The sequence below is a fragment of the Chelmon rostratus genome, chromosome 24, assembly GCF_017976325.1.
Source record: "Chelmon rostratus isolate fCheRos1 chromosome 24, fCheRos1.pri, whole genome shotgun sequence".
Classification (NCBI taxonomy): domain Eukaryota; kingdom Metazoa; phylum Chordata; class Actinopteri; order Chaetodontiformes; family Chaetodontidae; genus Chelmon; species Chelmon rostratus.
In genome coordinates this window covers 9,097,230-9,123,496 of record NC_055681.1, presented here as the reverse complement: position 1 = coordinate 9,123,496, position 26,267 = coordinate 9,097,230, and the positions used below count along the sequence as shown (strand labels likewise).

Genomic DNA, 26,267 nt, shown 5'->3' with positions numbered 1-26,267 from the left:
AGATGGCGGTGGAGTATAATCTACATTTAGAGACCACAGAAGAAGAACAGGGCATATGATGCGCACCCTCAATATGAAGGCACCCAGGGCAGTTTCTGCCTTTGATTTTAAAGAATAAGCCTTGTGAATTCTACAAGTGCTGAATCCGCTCACTGGACTAAAGTAGATGCGACACCGAATTAACGTCTTGGGTGAGACAGCTTTTTTGTGAACACAGTATCGAGCGAGGACGCTGCTGAAGGCGTCTTGAAGGCCCGCGCTAAGATAAAACATGAAGTCATTAGCTATTTGGTTCACCAACTTTAGCATTAGCCTCCGTCCGCTCGTTGTTTCCAGCATGAGGCGTGCAAAAATAATAAACGCCAGCCCGTTACCGGGTTGCACATTTGAATCTCAAGCACACACGCGCGTATGAATAAAAAAGACAATGCTATTAAAGTCGTTCAGTAGGCTAGGGATGTTCGCTAACTTTAAGCTAGCATGCAAGACTGCTCGCTCGAAGTTACGTTGATCGCATAGCAGCTGCAGACAACAACAGGCCAAACCATTTGCATGTGTTTATGTCTGGGACGTGTCGCTGCCTATAAGAGAACAAAAACTGCAGGAAGTCTGTTGTAGAAATTCAAATAAACCAGTAACATGAGAATGATTAGACGCAATTTCGGATGCCATCTGTAGCCCTGCATGCGGAATGAATGAACAGTCACTCAGCAGAGACGTTTCTGACCACGGGTAGTTGTAGTAATACATATAAATGGATTTATTTAACATTTCTGCTCAAGTCTTAGTGAGCGTAGTGTTTTTTAAAGTGTTGATACAGATGATTAATTACAGACTTCTCATGAAGCGTTGTTTTATCATATTTTCAGTCCTGCAGAATGTCCAAGATCAGGCGGAAGGTAACAGTGGAGAATTCAAAAACCATATCTGACAGCAGCAGCAGCAGCAGCACCACAACCAGCAGCACCAGCAACCCCGCCGCCCCCTCCCGCCGGCCCAGTGTGTTCGAAAGACTCGGCCCCAGCACTGGGAGTAATGCTGCTGATGTACGTACAGCCTGAGTGCACCATTCTTTGATGGGCCAGAGCATGCCAACTTGGATTTCCAACACAGCCTGAGGATGTAGTCATTTGTTTTTAATGCCTGTTTTCCCTTGTTAATACAGAAGGAGTTAACTCTTTCCTGCACCAGAAATTAGAAGTAATAATATGTGCAGCAAATCCACTCAGCAGTCATACACAATCTCTTGCAGTTACTGGAAGAGAGCAATGAGATGCTTGCGGCATGGCATATTGTTAGCCTTCACTCCAGCTGAGGGAGGTGAAATATCAGGGTTGGCTGCAAACCTGTGCTCCCGTTGCAGAGTTGTTAGTGCTTCAGTCCCTTGCTTATGTACCCTTAAGTGGCAGCATCTCTCTCGTAGTCTGATAAGACATGTTTTGTGTTGATACTGAACCTGATATTATCCTGCTTTGAAGGCTGTCTGAGTTTAGTGGTTGTTTTCTTCATTTGTTTGTGTCTTTCAGAGTCACTGTAGAAATTGGCTGAAGACCGGTAATTGCAGTTACGGCAACACTTGTCGCTACACACATGGAACTCAGCCACGAGGCAAAGGATTTAGCTTTAGTCGGTAAGATGGCTTGTTTTAGTGACTGTTTTTATGAATTTTGTTCGTGTTTTGTGGTTTTGTCCACATGAAACAAATGGCTTATTGTTGATGGCGTCATATTATTGACACAAAGCTTGTGTGTGTCTTAACACAACAGGTCAGCCGAGAGACCCACAGGTGATCTGCGGGAGAGGATGAAGAATAAGAGACAGGATGTTGACCCAGAAAACCTGAAGCGAGACCTAGACGAGCCCACATCCCCCACAGCGAGAGTGAGTTCTTGGCTCCTTCGGTGTCCCCTTCTTTAAAGTAATCATCTGTTAGCAAATGCGTAATGATTGCTGATTTCAGAATAAAGAAAAGGCTGTGGTGCCACAGCTGACCTTGAATCTGAAGCTGATTTGATCTCGGAATGTGAATAATTTTTTGAACGTGGAACGACAGAAGACCTGAAGATGAAGCACAAAGTGGATGTCATTCTCACATCTGTGCATGTATTTGTGTGTGTGTGTCTATCCATCTACAGCAGAGAGACTCCTCCAGAGGCCGACACAGAGAAAAGGAGGATATAAAGATCACAAAGGAGCGCACCCCTGCCAGCGAAGAAGAACCCACAGAGTGGGAAACCAATCGTGAAGGTTCAGTAGCTCCTTTCATTGAAGTTTGAATGTGTGTGACCTGATGATTTGTTGATGCCACGAGCCTCTCTGTTTGATTTTGCAATTTGAAATGAACTAAAAAACATTTCTTTAAAAGTCGCTGCTTTGTTTTTTTTAACTTAAAGACTCAGATATCGGTGACTACGACTACGAGTTATCCCTAGAGATGAAGCGCCAGAAGATTCAACGTGAGCTGATGAAATTGGAGCAGGAGAACCTGGAAAAGAGGGAGGAAATTGTCATCAAGAAAGATGAGGCCCCCGCCAAAACAAGAGCCGCTGCCATGCCGAAGGTAAGCTAGTTTCTACCTTTGCTTGCCTGATTGTATTTTCTGAAGCGTTTCTCCCACCAGGACATCTTACTGCCCTCGCTGAAGTCGCTGCCTACAGGAGGGCCTTCGATTGGGCTGTCAAACTGATCTGTTACCTCTGTCCCTCAGGTCTCCCCGGAGCAGCTAAGCAAAGATTCACCCTCACCCAGGAAGTCTAGTGGATCCCCAAAACACAAAAGTGCAACCAAAGGCCTCGGCTCTGGGAAGAAAGAGAAGAAGGCATCTGTGTCCTCACCTGTATCAGAGTCTGCCAGGTAAGTGCCTGGTTTTCGGCTTGTTTTGTACTTGCAGTTTATTGTTTATGATGGAATGCGCTACACCCACCCTGTAATCTCTATACTGTAAAACAGAGTCTGATATTGTTACTATAGATTTGACAGACATTTTCTGTCCTCTTCCAATCAGGACTTCAAAAGGGAGCCACAGTAAGAAGAAGGGGCCCCGTACCCCCAGTCCTCCTCCCCCTGTCCCTCTGGACATTCCTGTGATGGGGAAGAAGCATAAAGGGAAGCACAAAAACAAGGAGAAGTCTGAGGAGAAGCAGAAGGAGGGGAAAGACCGGGGGCGGGACACAGAAAAACACAAAGAAAAGAAGGAAAAACGCAGGTATAGATCTGTCACGGGTCAGCATTATACTGTCTAGATAACATTGCACAGTACGTCTTTATGTTGATGTTCTTTCCATTTTTACTGAGAAATCACCATTAAGATGACGATTATCTTCAACTTCTGACCCTCATCTTTTTGGACGTGTGTTGTTTGTAGGGACCGATCAGACAGTTCCCACAAGGCCAAGCGGTCAGTAACATCAGAGGAGCGTTCTGGTAGCGTGTCATTGCCTTCTAGGGGCACTTCACCCTCAACCAGGAAGAAGTCCACATCTCCTAAAGCTTCGTCACATAAGACTCCTGCGCTGGCCTCCCCTCCTCGGAGGTTAGCACATGTGCTCATGACAGTAGAGTTTCATCAGTCAATAGAAGATCATGCCTGTTAGGAAATAACCATCCTCTATCACTGCAGGTCTCCCTCTCCTCCACGCCGCCAGCGCACCCCCACTCCTCCACGCCACCACTCCCCTTCCTCCCACTCAGGTTCCTCTGCCCAGCGCCACTCTTCGTCTCCTCGCCGGCGTCGCTCATCCTCTCCCGTTTACCACCGGAGCACGACAGCCACGGCCTCCGCCTCCTCCCCTCCGAGCTCCCGGCGCTCCCGATCACCTCCGGCCTCCCATGACACCTCCTCGCCCCACCGCCGATCTGACAGGTCGAGCCCCGGCAGGCGGCACTCCAGGGGCCGCGAGAGGAGCCGTGGTGAAAGAGAGAGGAGTCCGCCTGCCCAGGAGCGCAGACATGAGCGCAGAGATGGTAACTTCAAGTTCTCGTACCAGATTTGTTTGTCTTTTCTCACATGTTTGTTCACAGTTGTTTTTTCTTTTTCACTGCACAAAATGCTTTTGAGAGAAAGATTGATTAATAATCAAAAGAATTGCTTTTGCAGCCCGATAAATTCTTACCTCTAGTACAGTATCCCCAATGTGTATTGAGAATTTTAAATCATTTCCTGCATCAGTTCTTCAGATTTGTGTCTTTCTTGCAAACAGAAAGCCGCAGCAAGCGAGAGAAGGACAGCATCCGCGACGACCGGGACTACGACGAACAGGTGTCTTCACGGGACGCTCGCGATGACAGGGAAACCCGAGAGGCCCGCGAGCGACGGGACGCACGTGATCGAGGAAGGGAAGCAACTAGAGACTCTCGCGACCACAGAGACAACAGGGATGTAAAGGACTCCAGAGAGAGCAGGACAGAGACCCGCTCCAGTCGAGAGTCGCTGGAGATTCGTGACCGCGAACGGGAACGAGAGAGGGACCGGGAAAAAGAAAGAGAGCGGGAAAAGGAAAGAGAGAGGGAGAGGACTGACACCCACAGGAAGGAGGAACCCACTCAGGACGACAGGAGTTATGGGAGAGGTCATGGACGGGAAGATGGGGGGAGAGCTGAAGGAAGGACGGAGAACAGGACAGACAGAGCTGAGAAGAATGGACGAGGGAGAGGGCGTGCTAATGAAACCTCTGATAAAGGTGAGGCCAGACATTTAACCTTTATTTCCATTGTTTGTTTTATGAATGGCCTTGAGACAAAAATTTAGTAACAAAAACTTCTTAGGTAATCCCATATCCAGACCTGGAGTACCCATGAACTAATGCATCACTGTTGTACCTTCACTCAACGTGTGACAAGTCATCATTTCTCTCCTCTTTTCTTGTACCAGGTTCAAACAGAAACTCTCGGGGCTCCCAGCTAGACAGCGGCCATGACAGCTGGGAGTCACGGAGCAGCGCGGTGCGTGAACGAAGTGCGGAGAGGAGCACGGACCGCAGCGCGACCGAAAGAAGCTCCGAGAGGGGTTCAGACCGAGACCGCTACGAGGGTGACAGGAGGGGAGAACCGGCCCGAGACTCCTCCTATGACAGGAGAGGAGGCCATGGAGAGCGGGATCGCAGAGACAACAGAGAGAGAGGTGGGGGTATTTCAAAATCTGACAAAAACAGGGACAAAAAGAGGATATTTATCAGAAGAAATTGCAGCTAATAGAATTATTTTTTAACCTTACTATTTTCTGTTTTTCCAGATCAAAGGGCTGCCTCCCCAAATAGACACCAAGGGAGATCAGAGGAGTCTGAGAGGGAGGACAGGAGGGATGATCGCAGGACAGACAGAGCAGAGGAGAGACGAGAAGACAGGGCCCGCGACCGGGAGAGAGAGAGAGACAGGGAGAGGGAGCGGGAGAGAGAGAAGGAGAAGGAAAGAGAGCGAGAGAGGGAGAGGGAGAGGGAAAAGGAGCGAGAGAAGGAGAGGGAGGCCGAGAGGGAGCGGGCCCGTGAGAGGGAGCGCGAGAGGGAGCGCGAGAGGGAAAGGGAGCGCGAGGAGCGGGAGAGAGAGAGGGAGGAACGGGAGAGGGAGAGAGAGCGGGAGAGGAAGGAGCGGGAAAGGGAGAGGGAGCGAGAGCGAGAGAGGGAGCAACGGGAGCGAGAGAGGCAACGGGAGTGGGAGGAGCGTGAGAGAGGGAGGGAGGAAAGGCGGGAGAGGAGAGAGGACACCAGGGACGACCGCTCTGTTCGAGACACCCGGGATGATCGCAAGACGAGGCACGTATCTTGTATCTTCTTCAGTGACATGATAAAATTTAATGCTTTGAATTTGACATGATTGATAATTATAATATTGTATGACAACCAAAAAATCCTATTTAGACATTGTTTTATGCTAATTCTCCTCCACTCTCCCTTTAGTCGTAAAAGGACCAGGGTGGAGAGCAGCCCGAGCCCCCGACCCTCACCCAAGCGAGGAACGCGGGGCGTCAGCCCGGCAGACAGTGATGGCTACAACAGTGGAGAAGACAAAAGTGAGCGCCCGATTGGCCGAGGGCAGGCCAAGCTCCACCCCCAGCCCCTCCTCCCCAGCCCAGTGTGTCCGCCTCCATCTGACAGTAGGGAAATTCTTCTTGAACGGACACACTTCTATTTAATGGGGAATCCCACATACTGCACTGATAATCATTTTAAGTTTTTTTTTCCCTTTGGTGTGAGTTGATGTGCATGCATTCCAGTGAACAGAAATATACTTGAGTCAAATAATTCTTTAGAATGATGCACACTGAATTAAAGAGCTTGTTGTTGTTCATGGATTTATTATGACAAGTACCTCCGATGAAGAGCTTCATCAGCAGCCCAGAAATAGTACAGCAAGGCAGTCCGCTGTTATTTGACAATTGCGGTCATGTGACTGTTCTCTGTGCATGTGCAGGTAGCGACAAGCATCGTCTGCTGAGCCAGGTGGTGCGGCCCCAGGAGCCCTTGCTGCGTTCTCCACTCAGGCCTGCTCCAGCCGATGACAAGCCCGGTCACTGGAAGGATGAGGAGCGCAGAGGAGCCGCGGACAAGAGGGAAGCACGCAGCCGCCTTGAGGACCTGGAGCCTCGCGGGGAGCGAAGCAGAGGAGGCGACAGGCGAGGAGAGCACCTTGCGGACGCCTCGACTGACTCCCGCGGCAGAGGCAGAGACCATCGAGAATCCACGCCGCCTCCACCTCCTTCAGTCCTCGCCACTGGCAGCGAAGACAGAGCTGGCTCCCAGTCCCTCGAGGAGGGCAAAAAGAAGACAAAGTCTCAGAGGAAGTGCTTGAAGAAGGGTCGAAAAGACGAGGAGATCGGCGGTGGCAACAGTCTGGCTGGTGCAGGAGATCGCTTCAACCCCGAGCCCCCAGCCAGCAGTTCTACAGACGGACCTCCACCCTTACACTCCCCCAGGAAAGTAGCCAAGAAGAAGGCGCTCGAACGAAAGAGAAAGCGGTCACGAGAAGGAGAATCCGATGTGTCTGATGAGGATTCATCAGCTCATCAGCCGCATAGTAAGAGAAAGAGAGGTCCCCGGACGCCACCACCCTCAATGAGGCCTGATCACCGCGGTACTGTAGGCAACACAGAGCGGTCTCCACTGTCCAAAATGGACAACTTCAGTGACTGGTCAGATGAGGAGGTCACAGATCGAGGGGGAGGGCCACTGGAAACACAAGCCCCCCTGGCTCCCGCTGAGAGGGCTCCTGCTGAGCCTCTTAGGAGAGGTGGTCCGAGGTTGGGCAGGGACAGGGAGCGTTGCAACCCCCCTCCCATCGCCCCTCTAATCCCCCAGGATCCTCCGATGCTGCTGCAGACTCTGACTCCGCAGCCCCTCATGTCCCAGCCCCTGCTCCGCAAACCTCCCCCAGAGCAGACGCGCAGCAGCAGCATGGGAAGCAACCAGAGCCGTACATCCTCCAGACGTCTGCGGTCGCCCTCCAACGAGTCCGCCCACAGAGATGACCCACAAGGTCCACGATCCCGCCGGGGCCGGCTGCAGGGCGCCAACTCTCGCGACCGGGAACGAGAAAGAGAGCGAGAGAGGGAGAGGGAAAGAGACCGAGAGCGAGAGAGAGAAAGGCCGCTCATGAGCGATCCTCCAGGGGCCGAGAGGAAGTCTCGAATTGACCAGTTGAGGAGAGGAGAACCCAGTCGCAGCACCTCCTCAGGTAGATAAACATATATCTTGATACTACATTGCTGAACATGAACATCTATAAACATTAAATCATAAACATTATGTAAACTGAGGCCACCATTAGTTAAATGTGTCTTTTATTGTCTTACAGACCGGCAGGATTCCCGCAGCCACAGCTCCAGACGCAGCTCTCCTGACTCTGAGAGGCAGGCCAGGTCCCGCGCCGGCTCCTATGACAGCCGTGAACGGGAGAGAGACAGGGAGCCGTTTGAGCGGGAGCGAGAACGAGACCGAAAGGACCTCCGGCCTCAGCAGCAGCAACAGCAGCAGCAGCCCCTGCTCCTCCAACAGCCCCTACAACAGCAGAGAGACTGGGAGCCCGAACCCCGGGACTGGCCTAGCAGGGGACGGGAGCCCCTGCTGATGCGACCTGGCCGCGAGCCTCTCCTGAGGGAGCGGGACATGAGGGACAGGGAACGCTTACTCCCTGAAGGACTCATCCAGCAGCATGAGCGGGAAAGGGAGCGCGAGAGGGAGCGGGAGAGAGACGGCAGAGGTGAGAGAGGCGCCGATCGAGAGAGGGAGAGGATGATGATGATGATGGACTTACCGTCCCACGGCGACCCCAGGGCTCCAGGACGAGGGGACCTGAGAGGTGAAATCAGAGGAGACCTGCGAGGGGACATGATGAGACAGGAGAGGAGTGAGTATGAGCCTCTGCTGCCAAGAGAAGCCTTCAGCCCTCCAGAGCCAGAGAAACCGATCAACAGTCACCACCTAATGGGAGAGCAGCGGGAGCTGGAGAAGACGGACAGCATCGACGGTAAGATGAAAACTTTGTAGTTTTAGTGTTTTCTCAAGTTTCCAACATGGATTTAAAGGAATCTGTGTGTGTTCTCAGGGGACGATGAGGGGAAAGAGGACGATGGGCAATCGGTCGCATCTGTTGGAGAAGAGTATGAACCAATCAGTGATGATGAGCTGGATGAAATCCTGGCTGACAGCCAGAAAAAAGAGGATCAGCAAGATGATGAGAAAATTACAGGTACTGCCCTTTTATTTAGAATTTATAATAACAATAATCTTAATATGGAAATGTTATGTTAATTAATGTCTGTTATACTTTCTTTGATTTTTAAAATGATATGTTTACTTTTACTTGAGGGACTGATTGGTTTAATTCCTAAAGAACTCTGAAATTCATCTGCTCTACAATCAGAAGCACTTTCTAAAATAAAATAAAGCTTGTTAGGACATTCGTCCATTGTTCCTTTTTCAAATTAACCCCCTAATGCTATGTGCCGACAGGTCCTCTGGATGTGATTGATGTGGACTGGTCCAGCCTGATGCCCAAACAGAAGCAGGAACCACGAGCAGCAGGGGCAGCGTTGCTTCGGTTCACACCAGGGGCCGTGCTTCTCAGGGCGGGCATCTCCAAGCGACTTGCTGGGCCTGAGCTCCTGGAGCAAGTCAGAGAGGTGTGCAAGTCGGAGCTGGATGACCCCAAAGGTGAGAGTTTGGACATCATGGAACCCTAAAGATATAGATTTAATTTGTCGCAGTCATTTGCACTTTACTCACTGTACTTTGACAGTCATGATTTTGTCATTACCTTTGTTTTAGTCGGACATTTATGATAACAGCCATTATTGCAGTTTGTGTTCATCATTATCTAGAATTACGTTTAGTTTAATTGAGGTTAGTCTGTTTTGTGTGATCCGTCCTTCTACGACTCTGTCCTGCCAGATGCCGACAAGCTGTTTGAGCACGACCTGGGGGCCCTGAATATGGCAGCCCTGAACAGGCGGATGGAGAGGGCAGGTTTACTGAGCAACCTCGGGCCCTGCTGCAAGGCCCTGTGTGCCCGCAGGGACTTCGCCATCCGCAGGCAGTTGCTAAAAAATGACAAGGTAGATGTCATCCAATCGCTGACAGGACAATGACTTGAATACTGTGTCGACGTTACCTGTATTCTCACCAGTTTATCTGGACGTCATTTAGATACGCGTGATGTGCAAGAGATGTTTTTAAATCTGCTTCTCCTTCCTCAGGGTCTAACCAAGCAGTACCCCACTACCCCTGTGGTAGACAACGAGCTGCTGCAGATGAGCATGCGTCTCTTCAGAAGGACCATGGCTGGCCAGGCCTCGGGCCCAGAAAGGTCTGACGGTGGGGCAGCGCCAGCAGCCGAGGTTGCCGCAGCTGGTAGTAGTAAGCTCAGCACAGCACAGTCTGAGGTGTGTGTGTCCTGAAAGAAATGGGCTTATTGAGTCAAACACATGAAAGTGAACGCATCTAAGCCTTTACTTCTTCTAGCCCCTGACTCTGTCCCATTTCATTACATACCTAGCCGCCTTTTTAGTCATGAGAGGAAATAAAGAAAAACAGCAACATTGTGAATCTAACTCAGTTATGCTTTACATGTTATGGGTGATCTGCAAGTGCTGTGCCATAGACTACTGGACATTCTAGCCTATGGAGGTGTGTAATGAACCATGTACAAGAAACATAAAACACACCTAAAATGACTTTGTTTTTTTTTTGTGCAGTACAGTGTTTTAGAGCAGCTTTTAAATTGTCTGTTTCACCTGCCTAACCAAGTTCAAATGACTGTTTTGTTTTCATATATTGTGCATTTGGTTACTACAACTGTGCATTAAAATGGTTAGATGTTGATTTTTGTAACGGGTCTTTTGCTTTGTATGAAGTGACTGTTCAGCCTTCAAATAATGTGACACTTGATATTATTGCTAATTTGTTTACACCATATAACAAAATATCTGCAGAGCAAATCTATAGCATTTGCCACAGAGTGTGACTGATCAACAGCACTGAAACATCCTGCAGGGACTTGAATGTGTGTCATGAATAAGCACTGCCAAACTATTCCTTCATCGAATGTAATTTGTTATAAGTGTCAGTCTTTGGAAACATTTTTTTGCTTGATGTATTTGTTTTGAATGGTTTGGCAATGTCTCCTTGAAATGAACTGGAGTGAGTGCAGAGCCCACTACAGACTGCAGAGTACCAGATCTCCAACACTGCCATGTGGAATTCCTCTCCTTAACGTTCACCAGCCTACACCTTCCAAAAAGGAGCCAAAGTGTTCCCAATAGGGAAAGACACTAGAATGCTTAGATTAAAAAAAAAAAAAAAAGACTGAAAAGATAATTAGTTTCAGCTTCATATCACGTTTCTGTGTTCCAGTGGTTGACCCTCCAGACTCACAATAAAAAAAGACTTGCACAGGTGGATAAAGTGAACCTCCGGGATGTGCTTGTATCAACACTTTTCAGTTCAGCAAGTGACACTTGAAAAGAGCAGGTTGTGCATGCTCAGTGCTTGGACACAAATTCAATGGACAAACCAGCATCAGTGATGCACTGAACAGCTTAAACAACATAATGAGAACGGAAAAAGGCTGTTACGTTAGAGCCCTGGATTCAACACGACATCTCCTCCTGGCCATGCAACTGTGACTTGAAATCTAAGTGACATTACAGACATGGAGAGATCGGGCTCAGGTGTAGCCCACTATCTTTTAGTCTGAGCACAACTATTTTTTAAAGGAAAACACTTTTCCTATTACATATTTATTTTGTCTAAGGTTCAAGGTCAATTTTGAGATGTGCAAGTAATGACATCTGGTTTAAAGCTGTATTTTTTACTGTAAAATAAATGTAGAATGACATTTTTAAATTGTAATGACATTTTGTCAAGTAAGGACAACTGGGGATGTGAAGGAATTCAAAGTGCAGTGTCGAGACCAGACCACATTAAATTGCTGTCACAAGATCTATGAGCACAGCCACTAGATGCAAACTTTTGTGTGTTGAGGCAAGAGCTTGACATAATCACAACCGCTTTAAAGTTGATGTATCTTTGTAAATGAGTCTGTTATTGAGAATTCTCACAGTCCCATAGAGGAAGTGCCACATCTAGCACAATGTTATAGGATTGCAAAATTTGGAGTAACTCCCCAGGATCCTCCTAAAACAAAATTAGAGGACGTGTGCGATAGTGGTCGAAGACTTACTCATAAGCCTGATGTATGAGATATAGAATCTGTTATATTATGAATGGCTGAAATGCCAAAGCTTTGTACGTACATTTCTTGTGTGTCATGCAGTTGTAATAGCCCATTTCACGTGACTACCTTATTCACAATGATAGCACAGTTATGGCAGCTGACATTCTCGTTCAAAAGAAAAACAAATAAGTACTGCATGCCACGTAATATACATGTTACTAAAGAAAAGACACTGACATAAGCATATATCTTATGGAGTCTCAGTTATCTCAATCTTTCAAACTGTACAAAATTAATATTATCAATTTGTAAAGTCACCACCTTGGCGGAAGTGTATTTTCTTTTCTATGTCGTTCAGCTCACATACTGTCTTGTTCATAAGCACAAGTACTGATGCTGATGTACAGTACGAAGCGAGGTAAGAAGAGACGGAACTTACTCGTCCAATTGTTGTTGACGACCATTATATAAAACGGACCGGTTTCCTTTACCCACAATCCTCTGCCTTTGGTCCGTCCTTCCTACTTCCGCCTCAACTACAAGCCGAAGTGAGTATATTTTTCGGAAATTATATTTCTACAATCTAACGCCATCCTGCGATATTTAAGTCACAATTGACCACACATGTCGACAAACAATACAAAGTAGCTTTGCATTGTCACTTATATGAGGTTTTTGATGCGGTTGGACGTCTGTAAAGGCAATTAATAGCGATGAACGATAGCATTGACTCGACCGGAGTGGCTTCATATTGCCGTCAGTGGTCGCATTTTCACTGTGCTAGAAAGACTTATATTGTAACGTGGCAAACTAATTACCTACAGCACTGGCACTAGTCTGCGTTGGTGTTTAAACGTAAGCACCATTTATCTTACCGGTTAGCTTGCATTAAATAATGACTCAGCGCGCCAGCTTTATGCTAGCGACAGATTTTTCCTTTGGACAGATCTAGAATCGGATGAAAAAGCAAACAATTCTCATTGAAATAGCCAAGTTGATGGTATTGTTGTAGTTGTAGCGTATAGTTAACGCAGTTGATCTGAAGCAGTGATGTTGTTTGTTGTTCCTAGATGGCCCCAACCAAGAAAGGAGAGAAAAAGAAGGGGCGTTCAGCCATCAACGAGGTGGTGACCAGAGAGTACACTATCAATGTCCACAAGCGCATCCATGGAATGTGAGTACGACAAGGACACAGAAGACACTAATGCTTAGTTTATGGACATCAATGCAAAGCAGTTAGTGTTAGTTGTGTAGGCTGGCAAGTAAACTCATATCTCGTCATTCTTGCTGCTTCCTACTTAAAAACTTAATCCAAGATGTCTTTCAATAAGTAGCACACAGGCCTTAAGTGGGCATGTGATAGTAATATTTGTTTTCAGTGCTCAAATGTGGTTAGGAGTTCTGCAAATGTAGTTGGTTATCCCTGCCAGAGTAGTCAGATAAAAACAATATGAAAAGAATGTACTGTGCACAAAACTGATGCAGAAAGTGTTCAGTATTGTTTAATGAACTGCTAAATTCTTACTGATCTTCGAGTCGATTAATTCTGTATGATTAACAGTGTTGTCTCCTTGCAGTGGTTTCAAGAGAAGGGCTCCACGCGCCATCAAGGAGATCCGCAAGTTCGCCATGAAGGAGATGGGAACTCCTGATGTCCGCATTGACACTCGCCTCAACAAGGCAGTGTGGAGCAAGGGTGTCAGGTGAGATGATGCACTGGCTTGACTGACGGTCATTGCATTAACTGCAATTTATCGTGATTTTTTTTCTTTTTGTGCACCATAAAAGATACCTGGTAATGTGTACAGCAGTGGCAATTAGTAATGATTAATTGAATTGAAGAAGTGTGATTGGGCTATATCAATGTCTTTGCCAAATGAAGGGCAAACATGTGGTCAAAAAAATTCAATCAACTTTTACATGACAGAACAAAAAAATGACCTGAGAAACAAAGAAATTCCAACTATATGTGTGGAATTAGTGTCTGAAACTTTTCTGTGGAAATGTTTATCACTCAGCTCCAGCATGATGTGCCTATTGTATGCACACAACAGTCAGGTCACTGTAGTTGATGATTTCAAGTGTTTATGGCTGAAGGACTCAGTGACAAATTCTTTAATTTGAATGAGCTGTTACAGTCACTTCATTACATTTCATGACTTATTGTCAGTACTTTACACTGAATATAAGATACCTAAAGTGTCAGCGTTTCAGAATGTAGGTTTTTAGTTTACCCTGTGTTTTATAATCTCTGGCACACTACTGTGGTTCACAACAAATCAGTCTTGTGTCCCAAAGCCGAAACTGTTTGACATAGCACAGTACACCGTCTGAAATGAATGCATGAAAAATTTTATTTTTTACACTTAGAAATGTTTTGACACCTAATAACAACATGAACTTTAGAGCCATGACACATCTGCTGGCAAATACACAGTTCCAGCAACATAATCAATTGCTTGCATTTTGTGAAGATGCTAACCATCATGTTGGGTGTATTGGCAGGAACGTGCCGTACAGGATACGCGTACGGCTGTCCAGGAAGCGTAATGAGGACGAGGACTCCCCCAACAAACTGTACACTCTGGTCACATACGTTCCTGTCACCACATGCAAAGGTGAATATGCTGCTAACTGATGTTGTCATTTATCTGCTGAAGCAATGAAGACATTTCCTAATTTTTTCCCCTCTTTTTTTTTTCTTCCAACAGGTCTGCAGACAGTCAATGTTGATGAAAACTAAATTTGTCCCCTCTGCTAGTGGAATAAATTGAAATAAAAGGACCTCTTGTCTTGTGTCTTTATTCCTGTTTCTATATTTAACTGAATGCCTTTTTTTGAGATGTACCTTCAATTTCCATCAATGGTTATATTTATTTCAGAGGAATGTACATGGGAATACTATCTTCAACAGTGAGATTAACCCTTAAACCCTTGCTTGTAAATGTCACAACTTAACTCCATACCCTGCAAACATTGTGTGTAATAACGTGTGTTGAGAAAAGTATTGTTTCTGGCATGCAGACAGATCTTACCGCTTTCTTCAGTGAAGAGATATTGTTTTAGTTTTAAACATTGATAGATTTTAACACAAATGACATGGTAGCTTTATCAGGTAATTGAGATGTCATCAGATATGACCAGCATGAGATTTAGTAACTGTACTCATTTAGATGCATAAGGAGGAGGAGATTATTTTACTCATTTCAACTGGATGTGTTGTAATCATTACTCAAATAATGCAAGCATAGCATCTAATCATTTTATTAAGTGCATTTATTGGAAAAGTAAGTCAGTGCTATTCTAATACATTTGAACTGTGCAGCCTGCAGGGGCTTAGTTTTGCCAACCATGTATTGAGAAATATAGCCATATCCGAGTAAAATCATGTTTTCAATCTAAAGTAATCTGGTTGTGGTTTCACTGTGCATGCACCTGCTTTATGATTTGTCTGGATGGTAGCATCACCACTGGACTGGACCATATTCACAGATCAAAACGGCTGAGAAAACTAAATGCAGATTGTTATGATGGATGTCGGCCGTTTTTTAGTGCATTGCCGCGGCGCTATCGCTAGTGGGCGCTACTTATCTGTTAGCTGTCGGATGTTGTGAGGAACAGGGACGCAGCAGGCTACAAGCGATGGCATCGTCCAACATTTTCTCCACAGTTTGCGCAGCTGTGAAGTAGCTGTAACTCAACAAGAAGGTAAGATACAAACGTGCTCTGGTGTTGTGTCGGATTTCACATATTTAATTAACCTCGCCAAGAAAGACTAGCACGGTTCAAGTTGTCTTCTTCATGTCTGCTCACTGTCTGGGAGGGACAGGTGTGGCTAGCTGGTTGGCTAACTAACTGACCAGCTAGCTAGCTTAAATACCGTTAACGGTATTTGGATACGTTAATGCTAGTCGCTGATAGCTGTCCATATAAAGTACAAAGGTTAGCTCTTGGCTATATACAACATCAATTTAGTAGCTAATCCTCTACAGCTAACTCAATTATGAACTTGTCACGCAGATAACGTTAGGTGTTCACGTGCAACGTTAGCTTAGGTAATATGGGTCGTTTATAATCATCACGTCAGTCGTAGAAATGGTGTCGTCAACAGATATTTAAGATAACAGTCAGCTGTCTGACTCTGTCCAGGTGGGAGCGCCGCTCAGTGTTTCCATGGCCGTCGGCTGATGGGCGAAGCGATGCGGCACCACTGGCTGCTCCTAGGGGCTTGCGGCTGGGTGCTGCTCATCCTGATGTTTGCCAGCAAGTTCATCAGCTTCAGAGCTGTAGATGGTACGCTATCGCCTCTTATGCTGATTACTACAGACGGCCAGTTACAGGGGTGAATGTGATCAGCCCGCTCTTATTATGTATTTTCAGACTATGGAGAGAGGGTTGGTGGTCAGAGTTGGACAGTGCCAGGCACCAAGGGGGTTAAACCTCTTCCTGTTTCCAGGCCAGAAAAACCAGCTCCAAAGCTGTCTGATCAGGTGACTAATGCAGCTTATTACTGAAATGTACTCCATCACTGACTTGATTAAAAAAATAGTAATTCTCTTTTTTCTCTGCAGTGGCACAGCCATAATAAAAACAAAGCTATCCATCACATTATTTGTGTGTGTGTTTGTGTGTGTCAGCCCTCAGCAGCTGCACCCACACGGGCAGATTGGCAGTCAGTCGGCGAGAGGCGAATCGAGTTGCTCTCAACAGTATGTAAGAACAGCAGCCTCAGGAATTTGACTCACGTCTCCATCAGCAAGTTCGTCCTGGACCGCATCTTTGTCTGCGACAAACACAAGATCTTGTTCTGCCAGACGCCTAAAGTGGGCAACACACAATGGAAGAAGGTCCTCATTGTGCTCAATGGTAAGCATGGGTTCGATGACGGGATAAACAATGCACATGTTTACTCTTTGATTTCGTGAATTAGCTTTACACACATGGGCAGGGCATGACAGTAATGGAAACAATCTCCAAAAAATTAAATGAAACCTTTGTTATACATGATGCTGTATATTGACTGACTAATGGTCTTTTTGTTTAACGGGTTAATTCAGTTGATCATCTATGTTCTTGTCATTGGCAGGAGCGTTCTCCACTGTGGAGGAGATCCCAGAAAACCTCGTACATGACCATGAGAAGAACGGCCTGCCCCGTCTCTCATCACTCACGCCACAGGAAATTACTCACAGGTTGGTTAAGAGCTACTGTGATAAATGTAGACCTACTGCGGATAGATGACAGATGCTGATAGAGCATCAGCCTTTAGTCCTTCACATCCATTTTCTCATGAACTCTTTTGTGCCCCAACAGATTAAACACTTACTTTAAGTTTTTCATCGTGAGAGATCCCTTTGAGCGCCTGATTTCTGCATTCAAGGACAAGTTTGTCAAGAACCCGCGCTTTGAGCCTTGGTACAAGCATGACATCGCTCCAGCCATCATCCGTAAGTACCGCAAGAGCCACAGATACAGCGACCTTGCTGCCTCTGGCCTGCACTTTGAGGACTTTGTCCGTTATTTGGGTGATATGGAAGGGCGTCACCGCATGGACAGGCAGTTTGGTGAGCACATCATTCACTGGGTGACTTATGCAGACTTGTGCGCACCATGTGAAATACACTACAGTGTGGTGGGCCACCATGAGACACTGGAGCAAGATGCCCCGTACATCCTCAAAGCAGCGGGCATCGACCAGCTGGTGTCCTACCCAGCCATTCCTCCAGGCATCACCCGCTACAACAGGACCAAGGTGGAGCACTACTTCTCAGGCATCAGCAAGAGGGACATCAGGCGTCTCTACGCACGTTACCAGGGTGACTTCCACCTATTTGGTTACCCAAGCCCAGACTTTCTACTGAACTAAAATGATTAACACTGGCTAAAAGACATGTTTTCATAGAAATCCTCACATTTTTGGATTCCTGAAACAGGTGGTGGAGATGGAGGTTTATTGTAGCTGACTGACAGACCTAGATGGCTGGTACGCAGTAGATTGCACAATGTAACATATTTGCAGTGACTGAACAGTGCTGCCTAATATTCATATGTGTTTAACAGTTTTATTGAGAGAGGAGATCTGTGAGGCCTGGATACGCTGAAGAGAGGCACATAGTGAGATTTAGCTGTCAAATACAGGTACAGATCAAATGGAGACACATTTGCTATCTTGTATTTAATGTTAATTATCCTCGTATGTCAAAGAGGTGTACTCTGTAATGCCAGGGATACAGGCCCGTTACCCTGTAATGTAGCTATTATACTGCACTGTATGAATCACCAGTAACAATGATTCATCCTATCGAGGAAAGCTATGGACAATGCTACGCGTTTTGACATGTCTTTTCTGTACTTCTTGCCATCATGCTAGACGTAGGCGAAGATAGTCTGTATCAGGGATGCTCAAATTTGTGGACAAGGCAAGTGACCGGCAAGAATACAATAAGAATTGATTGGACGCTGATATTTTTCATCGATGTTTCTATGAGCTGCAAATCAGCGTTAACTTTCTACATTTTTTTACCATTGGTTTTTGCTTTGTGCAAGTTATGTGGATGTCTCGTAGGACAGTACATTACTCTTCAACTATCATGAAGTAGCATCAGAATGGTCCAAAAAATGCCTGTCACCCTGAAACAAAGACCTTGGTCTTGCCCTGATCCACGCTGTAGACATTGTTCCAGTTGTTTCGCCTTAACTAAAACTGACGAAAGTTATCAAATGTGTTTGACTCCTTGTTTTCGGCTGTTACTGCGCTGGGACGTTGAAGGAAATTGGCACTGGATTTTAAAGCGTCATTTTTCTATCAGAAATGTACTGTGTAAATGTTCTTAACATGACTTGCAACTCAACATTTGTATTACATGTTGCTATTTATAATATTAACCTGCTGACTGGTGGCGCGATCAGTACCTCAGTTCTTAGATGGTACTGCTTCTCTGCAACCACCTGGTGACCTTTTGGACAGGTGGTCATAATACAAGGACAACACTAGTTCGTAATAAAGTTCCATGTGAAATGAAAGAATGTGTGTTGTTACATTGCTGCTTTCTGGTAGGAGTGAGAATACATGATGCACACAAAATCAGTCTTCCTTTGCGAGGAGGAAAGCTTTTCATGTCCAAATTGTTGGTAATGTGAGAATATGTATGTAAAAACAAACTGATGTGAGCTCTGAGAAGGGGCAGGACATATACCATCATGTCATACTTCTGAATGTGGTCATCCTCAATGTATTTGGTGAATGTCAGTGCAATGATATCAAATATCCACAAGGTGGCGGTAAACTTCAAATTTTGACTTCATTGTTCAAAAGCCACAAACCCTGTTCAACCCAAGCATAAATGTCACAACACAGGGCTGTTGAATTGACATTTGAACCACAGGAATAAAGGCAACACAATGACTTCATAGCCACATGTCAGCAACAACCATTTCAAGACATTGCAGGGTTGAACAGGATTTACATTATCAGTGTCAACTGTACAAGCTTACCTTATGGCAGATGGATTTAACTTGATTTACAGAGCTTAAGCGTTAGTTAAGTGTCTCAAGTATTTCACCGAGTGCCCTGAATTAAGGCTTTGTGCTTCTGTGTGTGTGTGTGTGTGTGTGTCCTCACCACTGGGTTGCTTCCCTCATCCTGTCAGACTGGTTCGTCCTCCCCTGTCGTTTGAATGTTGAGCTGATGTTTGTTTAGCCAAAACATGAGCTTTGTCTGTTGGAAAGTTGGACTGCAGAGTGGTGACAAATAACTGACACACTGCAGCTGAATATTTTCCTTTCAGGGTTGAAAAACGCTGCTTTTAGTAAGTGCTCCATTTGTGGGACTACACCAGAATATAGCGTATTTATACTATGAGTAGCTATATACACTATATTTAACTACACCACGCCTTGAGAGTGCAGAAGTTAACCTAGATCAATGAGGTGACTGCGTTTCTCAGAAGTAGCACCTTTGGGTGCACTGTCATCAGGCCTTTAGGAGTTCAGTATCCTTTACATTGATTGGCCCATATTGAAAACTGAGGCTGCAGCTCAGGCAGACTGCCTGCTTGCACTGAGCTCTAACCAATTTGATATTATCAAGGAGATTAATTATCAGAAATCTTTACAGGGACTCTGCATCACTGACAAAACACTGTTGGGATCCATTTTTATTATGTAGCTGTTCAGTATATTACTATTTGAAGAGGGTAGATAGCAAAGCCGCTCATGGCCTGTTAAAAGTCAGCATACCAGATTTGGCTTGAGTGATGATGAAATTAAGTGATTTTATTTGTTCATCATGTCCCATCATGCTCCCTAGACTCCCCTCTGGGAACCGCCGCAACAACGTACCCAGCATCACTCCTGGGATTGCTCACTTGCCACACCCATGATTACCAATATTGACACTGAAGCCGAACATGCGCATGTCAGTAAGGATGCTGTGCAGTGGGGGGTCGCTTCTGTCTGCCTCTATTTATCTCACCTGCCCACCTGCTCGTGTGAATTGCGTATATACTAACATGCAGGTCGGTACAGAACTAGTTAGTAGAGTCTGTGTCGATAGTCCATTTCAAGATCATCTCGGTATCCATGCTTGATGCATTGAGGCCCAGCCCTTTTCTTTCTGTGTGAAGCCGACCGGCTTCCTGTGTTTGTGCGGCTCTCAATCAAAGCCGCGTCAAGTCAGACAAGAGCAGGCAGGATAAAAGCGGAAATGGGGCTCCTTAACTTTCAACATAAAATATTTTGAACGAAAAAATAGGATTTAAGATTACATAAATGTTATTAAAATACCAATTTAGTAACTTTATGATAAAATCTCTACCAGGAAAGCTGGTAAATTGCATGACTTATCCCAACATGTGTATTGTATGTTGAAGTCATTGATCACTTTTTAAGTGCATTTTTCAAGGTACAACATTTTTCCTTATAAAAATCTGCTATCATTGAGCAATGTCTGAACTGGCAAACAGCTTTGTTTATGTCAGTAGTCAAGAGTAACTATACTCATTAACTCAGTGTACTACATTCAAGTACAATTTAAAGGTATTTGTTCCATTTTATACCACTTTTAACTTATATTCTGCAAGAACTTAGAGGGAAATGTTGCCGTTATTTACTCCACTACATTTTCTGGAGAGCTTTAATCACTAACTGATTGACAGATTCAGATTTGTCATATTAAATACAGTCAACAATTCAGTTATAATGCTTCGTTATAGAAATTAAAGTAATGCAAATTACCCCCACCTTTACCAGCTACAGCAACATTAAAGTGATGCTCATGTGTTAATGCATCATTAATTGTAATTCAATAATGTACAAATCACTCAGAAATGGACTAGTCTGCATAGTGAATAGCCTTATTTAAGTATATTTTGCAGAATACTTATGTACTTTAACTCAAGTTGAATTTTGCAGAACTTTCATTTCTAATAAAAATGTTTTCCCTGTTGTATCACTGTCTCTCCTTATGATAAAGATCTGAGTACTTCTTCCACCACTGGTTAATGAAAGCACACCTCGATAGGACGTGGTTTTGCATAGTCTTGTGGCTCTGAATATAAGATCAGGTCATTTGAAAAAGAAGAACAATTACTATATCATTTATAGTCACGTACGAATCCTCTTTCAATGTAGTCCTGTGTATCTCGGTGTTCTTTTTTTGGGGGGGTGAAGCAAGGAAACGAGTGAGGCTTTTATGTTGAAACTCCTCGGCGGAAGTCGGCGTTTCCAGTCCAGCTTGACGCCAGTGGCACGAGCTGTGAGAGAGCGGACAGGGAGCCCGCTGCTGCCACCTCAACATGGAGTAGCGAGATCCCAGCATTGACTGCTCAGGAGCGGAGCCCACAGAGAGGAATACGCGACGGCCTCTGTGATTTATCGAAGCCCCCCGCAAATGATACAGCGGCCAGCTATTTTTTGTTCACGCGAAAGAAAGCTCGGCTCTTATTTGAAAGATGGCGAACGACTCTCCAGCTAAAAGTCTGGTAGACATAGACTTGGCTTCGTTGCGGGTGAGTGCTGCCGAACCGAGCTGGTGTTGTTGTTGTTTTTCCCCCCCTTTTGTCTGTTTTGCCACCGTTTATTTCGCGTTAGTCGATAAAACACACGTCCTCTAGCCTGACTAGCATTAGCAAGTTTTAACGTGCTCTCCGGTGTCCCTTCTCGTCAGAGCTGAAGTGTTGAAAATGACCGTTGAGCCATAGCGAGGTGTTGCCAGTGTCTGGTTTTCCTTTGTTCGAGATGCATTTGGCATGTAGGGTAGACCAGGGCGCAACAGCTGGCTTACACTGCACAATGTTGTGTATATAAGAAAAATATCAACCCTGCTATTAATTTCCACTGATTCGTCTTTCTGTTTTTTGCTTTTCAGGATCCAGCTGGGATATTTGAATTGGTGGAGGTAGTTGGAAATGGCACCTATGGACAAGTATACAAGGTTGGTTGGAGGCGCAGTGCATGGCCTGCCGTGTTTTCACAGTCTATGTTTTTTTCCCCCCCCACCCTTATCAAGCCCAGGAACAAAGGAAGTGACATTTAAAAGACATGCCGTTCAGATGCTGCCATCAGACCACATCACTGAGTTGTAAGAAACATGTTGGTTTCTAGCAGTGGTGGCTTGTTTTGGTATCAGTCTGATCAGAGTCTGGAGGTGTTCTCGTTAATTCATCTGGGAGGTGTGTGTGTAAAGAGTGAATCAGACAGTCTACAGTCTGATGCATCACCCGTCTTACATCACCTGCCTGACTGAAAAGTAGGTGAGGAGGCAAGGATGGAGAAACAATGTCATAATCCTGCTGGCCTCGCATCTGTCTCTGCAGACTCTCTCTCTCTTTTTTTTTTTTTTTTTTTAACAAAACCTGATTTCATATCCTGTTTAAATCAGGACTTTTCCAGTCCAGTGGATGGGAATCCCACGTCTCGGGGCCATCTGCTCTTGGTGTCACATTTCTCCGTTGAAAATTAACATTGCGGCTGTTGAGAGACATCGCCGGGGAGGGGGAGAAAGATGGCCAGCGCTCATGTAGAGCTGGAAGTTGTGGCCAGTCCGTTTAAAGGAGGGATGGCCTTGGGTTGCAGAGACATCCTTCTGAGAATAATGTTGTAATGGGTCTCGTTGTGTTGTTATTGCTGCAGCTAGCTAGTCAGTGGAGGCTCCATTTTGTTGTCTGCAGCTTCACTCCTAAATGACATTTAGCCACATACCTATAGGATAAGCAGACTGTAGTTTTGTCATGGCACAGCCTGTTAATAGGCTAGTAGAAGCAGGCTAGCCAAAAAAAAAAAACTCAATTTGCTTTTGCACTAAGAAGCAAGCTAAGCCGAGTGTTTAATTCTGACAGCCCTCAGTGCTCCAGTGACCTGCATTCTATCCCCGAATGCAGTGAACTTCCAGGATCCCCTCCCACCAAAGCTCTCAGAGCAAACCCGTCTGCGTGCATGTGATCGCCTCACCTGAAATCGGCCCCGTGCTGTGCAGAGAGAAGGAGCCGATGACTGTCTTTTGGAAGTGTGACACTTGCATGCTATCTTCCCACCAGATGGTTTTGAGCCGGCCGTATGGGACAGAGAATTACTGCTTCTCCCTCTTTTTGTCCCCTTTAATCTCTCCCCCCATTCACTGTCCAATGCTAATTCTATTTGCGAGTGCTGCTGTGAGCTTGTACAAGAGGAGGGCCTGTCAGATTAGCCTGCAGTTGACACAAAGACATGGTCGAAAACAGCCCGCATGAGATGAGCCAAACTGTCTGGTGTGAATCATGGCTTCGTGTAGCCCAGTGCTGCAGTAGCCTCCTTTCGATGAGCCGTCGATCAGGCCATTGACTGTCATGTTAACCAGTTGAATGAGCATGTGGCCCATGAGCATGTGCAGTGGGAGTGTGGTGGTGGTGGTGGTGGTGGTGGTGGTGGTGGAGGGAGGGGGTGGCTGCAACTGGTAGAAGAGCAGCTGTCCAGTTCCAGACAGAACCTGCCCACCACTCTCACAAAGCTGAGCTTGTCCCTTCTCTCTTTGGGTCTCTCAGTCCGTCAGTCAGTTGGATCCACAGAAAGGAGGAGTTTGTCCGCAGGGTTTCAAACGCCAACCGACTGAATAATCCCAACAGCCCCCCAACTGAAAACAGGGTGGAGTTACTTCTCCCTCTGAGGCCTTTTCTGCTTTGTCAAGCACTTGGTCACAGACTGCAAGGCCCTTTTAGATAACACAATGTGACCAAGCTTCTTTACTCTTTGATTTGTGTTGACTTTTAATTCCTTTGAGACGTTCCCCTTTGGCTTTTTTTTTTTTGTTATTTATGGTGGACTACAGGGAGTAGAGTATCTGATCCTAATAAATGACCGAATTTAAAGTTAGTTTTCACAAGAAATTTCTAATGTATGAGTGTAGTTTTTGCATTGATTTCATGCTTTTGTTGAGCTTACCAATAAGATGATTTAGGTGCATTGATCAGTTAACCACAGATGATATAGCATGTTATCCTCCCTTCATAGAGACCTTGCTATGAGAATATGAAGGCTGCTTTTTGTTTATTACTGCACACAATGGTTTTTGGTGCATTGCTGCCTTTTTACGAAGAATTTGAAAAACAGCACACAAGAGGTAGTGTTATTATAATTTGCCTCTAGCTGTGGATGGCAGCAAGGATCAATTCCCAGGAAAATCTGCAATGCCGATTTCCCACCTGAAGACCTAGTAACATGTCAGAAAATGCCAGTACGGCTGTGTTGTGAATGAAAGCAGTAAGATTGCAGGAACAAGCACATAAAGGGTTACATCCTTCTGCCGAAGACAGGACTGGACTGTCCCATGCCCCATCTATTCTGGGATTGCCATGGCAAGTGTAAAAAAGTGCAAGACCGAAATGTTGCTGCATGTGTGACAGTGAAAATCGCTAGTGGTGCCTAAAAGGTTATCCCAGTAATTTCCCAGGAGCTATGTGTGAAAGAGGCTTACAACCTTCCGCTGCTGGCATTGGATCAGAACCCTGCAAAACCTATTTACGCATCTCTGCTCTATTTCACGACTTGCAGCTCTAACCAGAAAATTAAAGAACCAAGCTGTCCTCTAAGACTCGAGAAGCCATGTCAAGGTTCTCGTGGCCATGCTGTGCTATTGGCTCTCCAGCTGTATTCCCTGCCAAGAGGGCAGCCGTTGCCCCTGGAGAGGTGCCAGATTACAGTCAACTTCTGAAAACACAGCACAGCAGATTCTGACTGACGGCCATAATGAAAATTACGTTATGGCAAAATAGCCTTTTTTGTAAACCGCTTAATTTGGTTTGGCCAGCCAGCTGATCGGAGTGGAAGCCAGGATCTATATGCAGTTTGAGTACACTTGTGGACAGTGTCATCGCCATAAGTGATTCATCGGTTATAACAATATTGTAGATGTGTACTTGTGCAACTTGTACTTTTTTTAAACCACATTATTTATATGTTTTTATGAGTAAAGTCTGATTGCAAGGTTGCATTTTTGAATTCTGAAGCAAACTTAATCCCTGACATTGCATCTATAGCCATGTTCCTCATATGTGTTCATACTGGCTCACGAGAACAATGCCTTGAACCAGTGGATGATCCATTTTTGCCATAAATAACTACTCATGGGACACATTACAGTGTATAAGTTTGCCACACACAGTTGGTCTCACGTCATTAGTTATTGGAAGGTAATGCATTTATACCCACACTCTTTGAAAGCACTGCTCTTCCACTGCACAAAGAGGTCCTCTCCGAGTTTCTCTCCCTCCTTCCCTCTTTATCAGCTGGCACTGAACCAGCTGGCTCTGCACACTCTCTCAGGTGCCTCACCCTGGATATAGGAATTTAAAAAAGAGAGCATAATGATAACATAGACGGAGACATGATTCCTCAAATTGTGCATGGTATGCAGGGAAGATTCCCTCTGCTCCACAGAATGGCCATATATAGTCAGGCCTGAGGCACCAGAACCCCCGCTGACCTGCCTCCCTGCCTGCTGTGCATTCATGAGGTGTGCCAAGGCTGTGCCCACCAGTATTTTCACACAGTCATGTCCCTATGTTTCATGTGCATGCATAGACAATGGTTAAAAAAATCTATGGTGAATATGGTGACTTATATGGGGGTTTGTATTTGGTGCAATCACCAGCAAGGTCATGTGGCTAAATACTCACCAAAGCACAAACACCAAAAGGAAACGTGATTCTTGTTTTTTTCTGAGCACGTAACTGGCTTTTCCAGCAGGCCTACTCGAAATCCAGTGATACTATACACTAAAGACAAATATCCTCCAGCATGCTAAATGAAGAGTATAGCTGAATATCTGTAGCTCAGCAGCACGGTCCTCCGTCTCCTTCCTTTGTTTTCTCCCCCAACCTTAGGGGCAGCCTCGCCCCTGCCCTCAGGACAAGAAGCTCCTCTCTGGAGGCTAGCGATGCCTGACGGGCACAGGCGGTGGGAGCTGCTGCTGAGGAGGGAGCAGAACCTCTTGTGCAATCTGTTAAATGCCTACCGGTGCCATATGGCGCTGGGCGAGACTGGTGCTTACCTCAGGGCAGTGGTTATCAGCCATCAAAGCAGCAAGGTGCTTTAAATGTTTGTTCGAAAATTAAGAAACAGACGATCGTGGG

The 26,267-nt window shown here is 45.6% G+C and overlaps 4 protein-coding genes across 19 annotated transcripts in view; all 4 read left to right on the top strand.

Moving 5' to 3' along the window:
* The first annotated feature begins 56 nt into the window (after positions 1–56).
* zc3h13 (zinc finger CCCH-type containing 13) lies at positions 57–11,326 on the top strand. Its single transcript, XM_041966517.1, has 20 exons — positions 57–191; positions 870–1,046; positions 1,527–1,630; positions 1,767–1,881; positions 2,136–2,247; positions 2,394–2,560; positions 2,708–2,853; positions 3,005–3,205; positions 3,365–3,532; positions 3,620–3,963; positions 4,200–4,679; positions 4,871–5,119; positions 5,231–5,747; positions 5,892–6,004; positions 6,406–7,665; positions 7,786–8,457; positions 8,536–8,679; positions 8,943–9,143; positions 9,381–9,544; positions 9,686–11,326. The coding sequence occupies exons 2-20, from the start codon at positions 879–881 to the stop codon at positions 9,884–9,886; spliced, it is 5,526 nt and encodes a 1,841-aa protein (XP_041822451.1). The 5' UTR covers positions 57–191; positions 870–878; the 3' UTR covers positions 9,887–11,326.
* Positions 11,327–12,173: 847 nt separating this feature from the next.
* On the top strand, positions 12,174–14,448 carry rpl31 (ribosomal protein L31). The gene is made up of 5 exons (XM_041965938.1): positions 12,174–12,212; positions 12,735–12,838; positions 13,242–13,367; positions 14,170–14,282; positions 14,376–14,448. Exons 2-5 carry the CDS (start codon positions 12,735–12,737, stop codon positions 14,405–14,407), a joined length of 375 nt encoding a protein of 124 aa, XP_041821872.1. The 5' UTR covers positions 12,174–12,212; the 3' UTR covers positions 14,408–14,448.
* Positions 14,449–15,268: 820 nt separating this feature from the next.
* On the top strand, positions 15,269–18,830 carry chst10 (carbohydrate sulfotransferase 10). Its single transcript, XM_041965937.1, has 6 exons — positions 15,269–15,372; positions 15,814–15,957; positions 16,045–16,154; positions 16,302–16,530; positions 16,751–16,856; positions 16,978–18,830. The coding sequence occupies exons 2-6, from the start codon at positions 15,852–15,854 to the stop codon at positions 17,528–17,530; spliced, it is 1,104 nt and encodes a 367-aa protein (XP_041821871.1). The 5' UTR covers positions 15,269–15,372; positions 15,814–15,851; the 3' UTR covers positions 17,531–18,830.
* A 2,590-nt stretch (positions 18,831–21,420) lies between these two features.
* Positions 21,421–26,267, top strand: part of LOC121627187 (mitogen-activated protein kinase kinase kinase kinase 4-like) — a 37,841-nt gene continuing 32,994 nt past the window's right edge. For all 16 annotated transcript variants that reach the window (XM_041965935.1, XM_041965930.1, XM_041965934.1 and 13 more), the window contains exons 1-2: positions 21,421–21,671; positions 22,031–22,096. In XM_041965935.1, the coding sequence (XP_041821869.1) occupies positions 21,615–21,671; positions 22,031–22,096 (123 nt within the window). In that variant the 5' untranslated portion in view covers positions 21,421–21,614. The remainder of the gene's footprint in view (positions 21,672–22,030; positions 22,097–26,267) is intronic.

What these genes read in the sequence shown, in the direction of transcription:
- zc3h13 (XM_041966517.1), top strand. Translation starts at nt 879, where the DNA reads ATGTCCAAGATCAGGCGGAAGGTAACAGTGGAGAATTCAAAAACCATA. An exon ending in CTGGGAGTAATGCTGCTGAT is followed by an intron (nt 1,047 to 1,526) that starts GTACGTACAGCC and finishes TGTGTCTTTCAG; the next exon opens with AGTCACTGTAGAAATTGGCT. An exon ending in GAAGACGGACAGCATCGACG is followed by an intron (nt 8,458 to 8,535) that starts GTAAGATGAAAA and finishes GTGTGTTCTCAG; the next exon opens with GGGACGATGAGGGGAAAGAG.
- rpl31 (XM_041965938.1), top strand. Translation starts at nt 12,735, where the DNA reads ATGGCCCCAACCAAGAAAGGAGAGAAAAAGAAGGGGCGTTCAGCCATC. An exon ending in CACAAGCGCATCCATGGAAT is followed by an intron (nt 12,839 to 13,241) that starts GTGAGTACGACA and finishes GTCTCCTTGCAG; the next exon opens with TGGTTTCAAGAGAAGGGCTC. An exon ending in GTGTGGAGCAAGGGTGTCAG is followed by an intron (nt 13,368 to 14,169) that starts GTGAGATGATGC and finishes GTGTATTGGCAG; the next exon opens with GAACGTGCCGTACAGGATAC.
- chst10 (XM_041965937.1), top strand. Translation starts at nt 15,852, where the DNA reads ATGGGCGAAGCGATGCGGCACCACTGGCTGCTCCTAGGGGCTTGCGGC. An exon ending in CAGCTTCAGAGCTGTAGATG is followed by an intron (nt 15,958 to 16,044) that starts GTACGCTATCGC and finishes ATGTATTTTCAG; the next exon opens with ACTATGGAGAGAGGGTTGGT. An exon ending in GGTCCTCATTGTGCTCAATG is followed by an intron (nt 16,531 to 16,750) that starts GTAAGCATGGGT and finishes TGTCATTGGCAG; the next exon opens with GAGCGTTCTCCACTGTGGAG.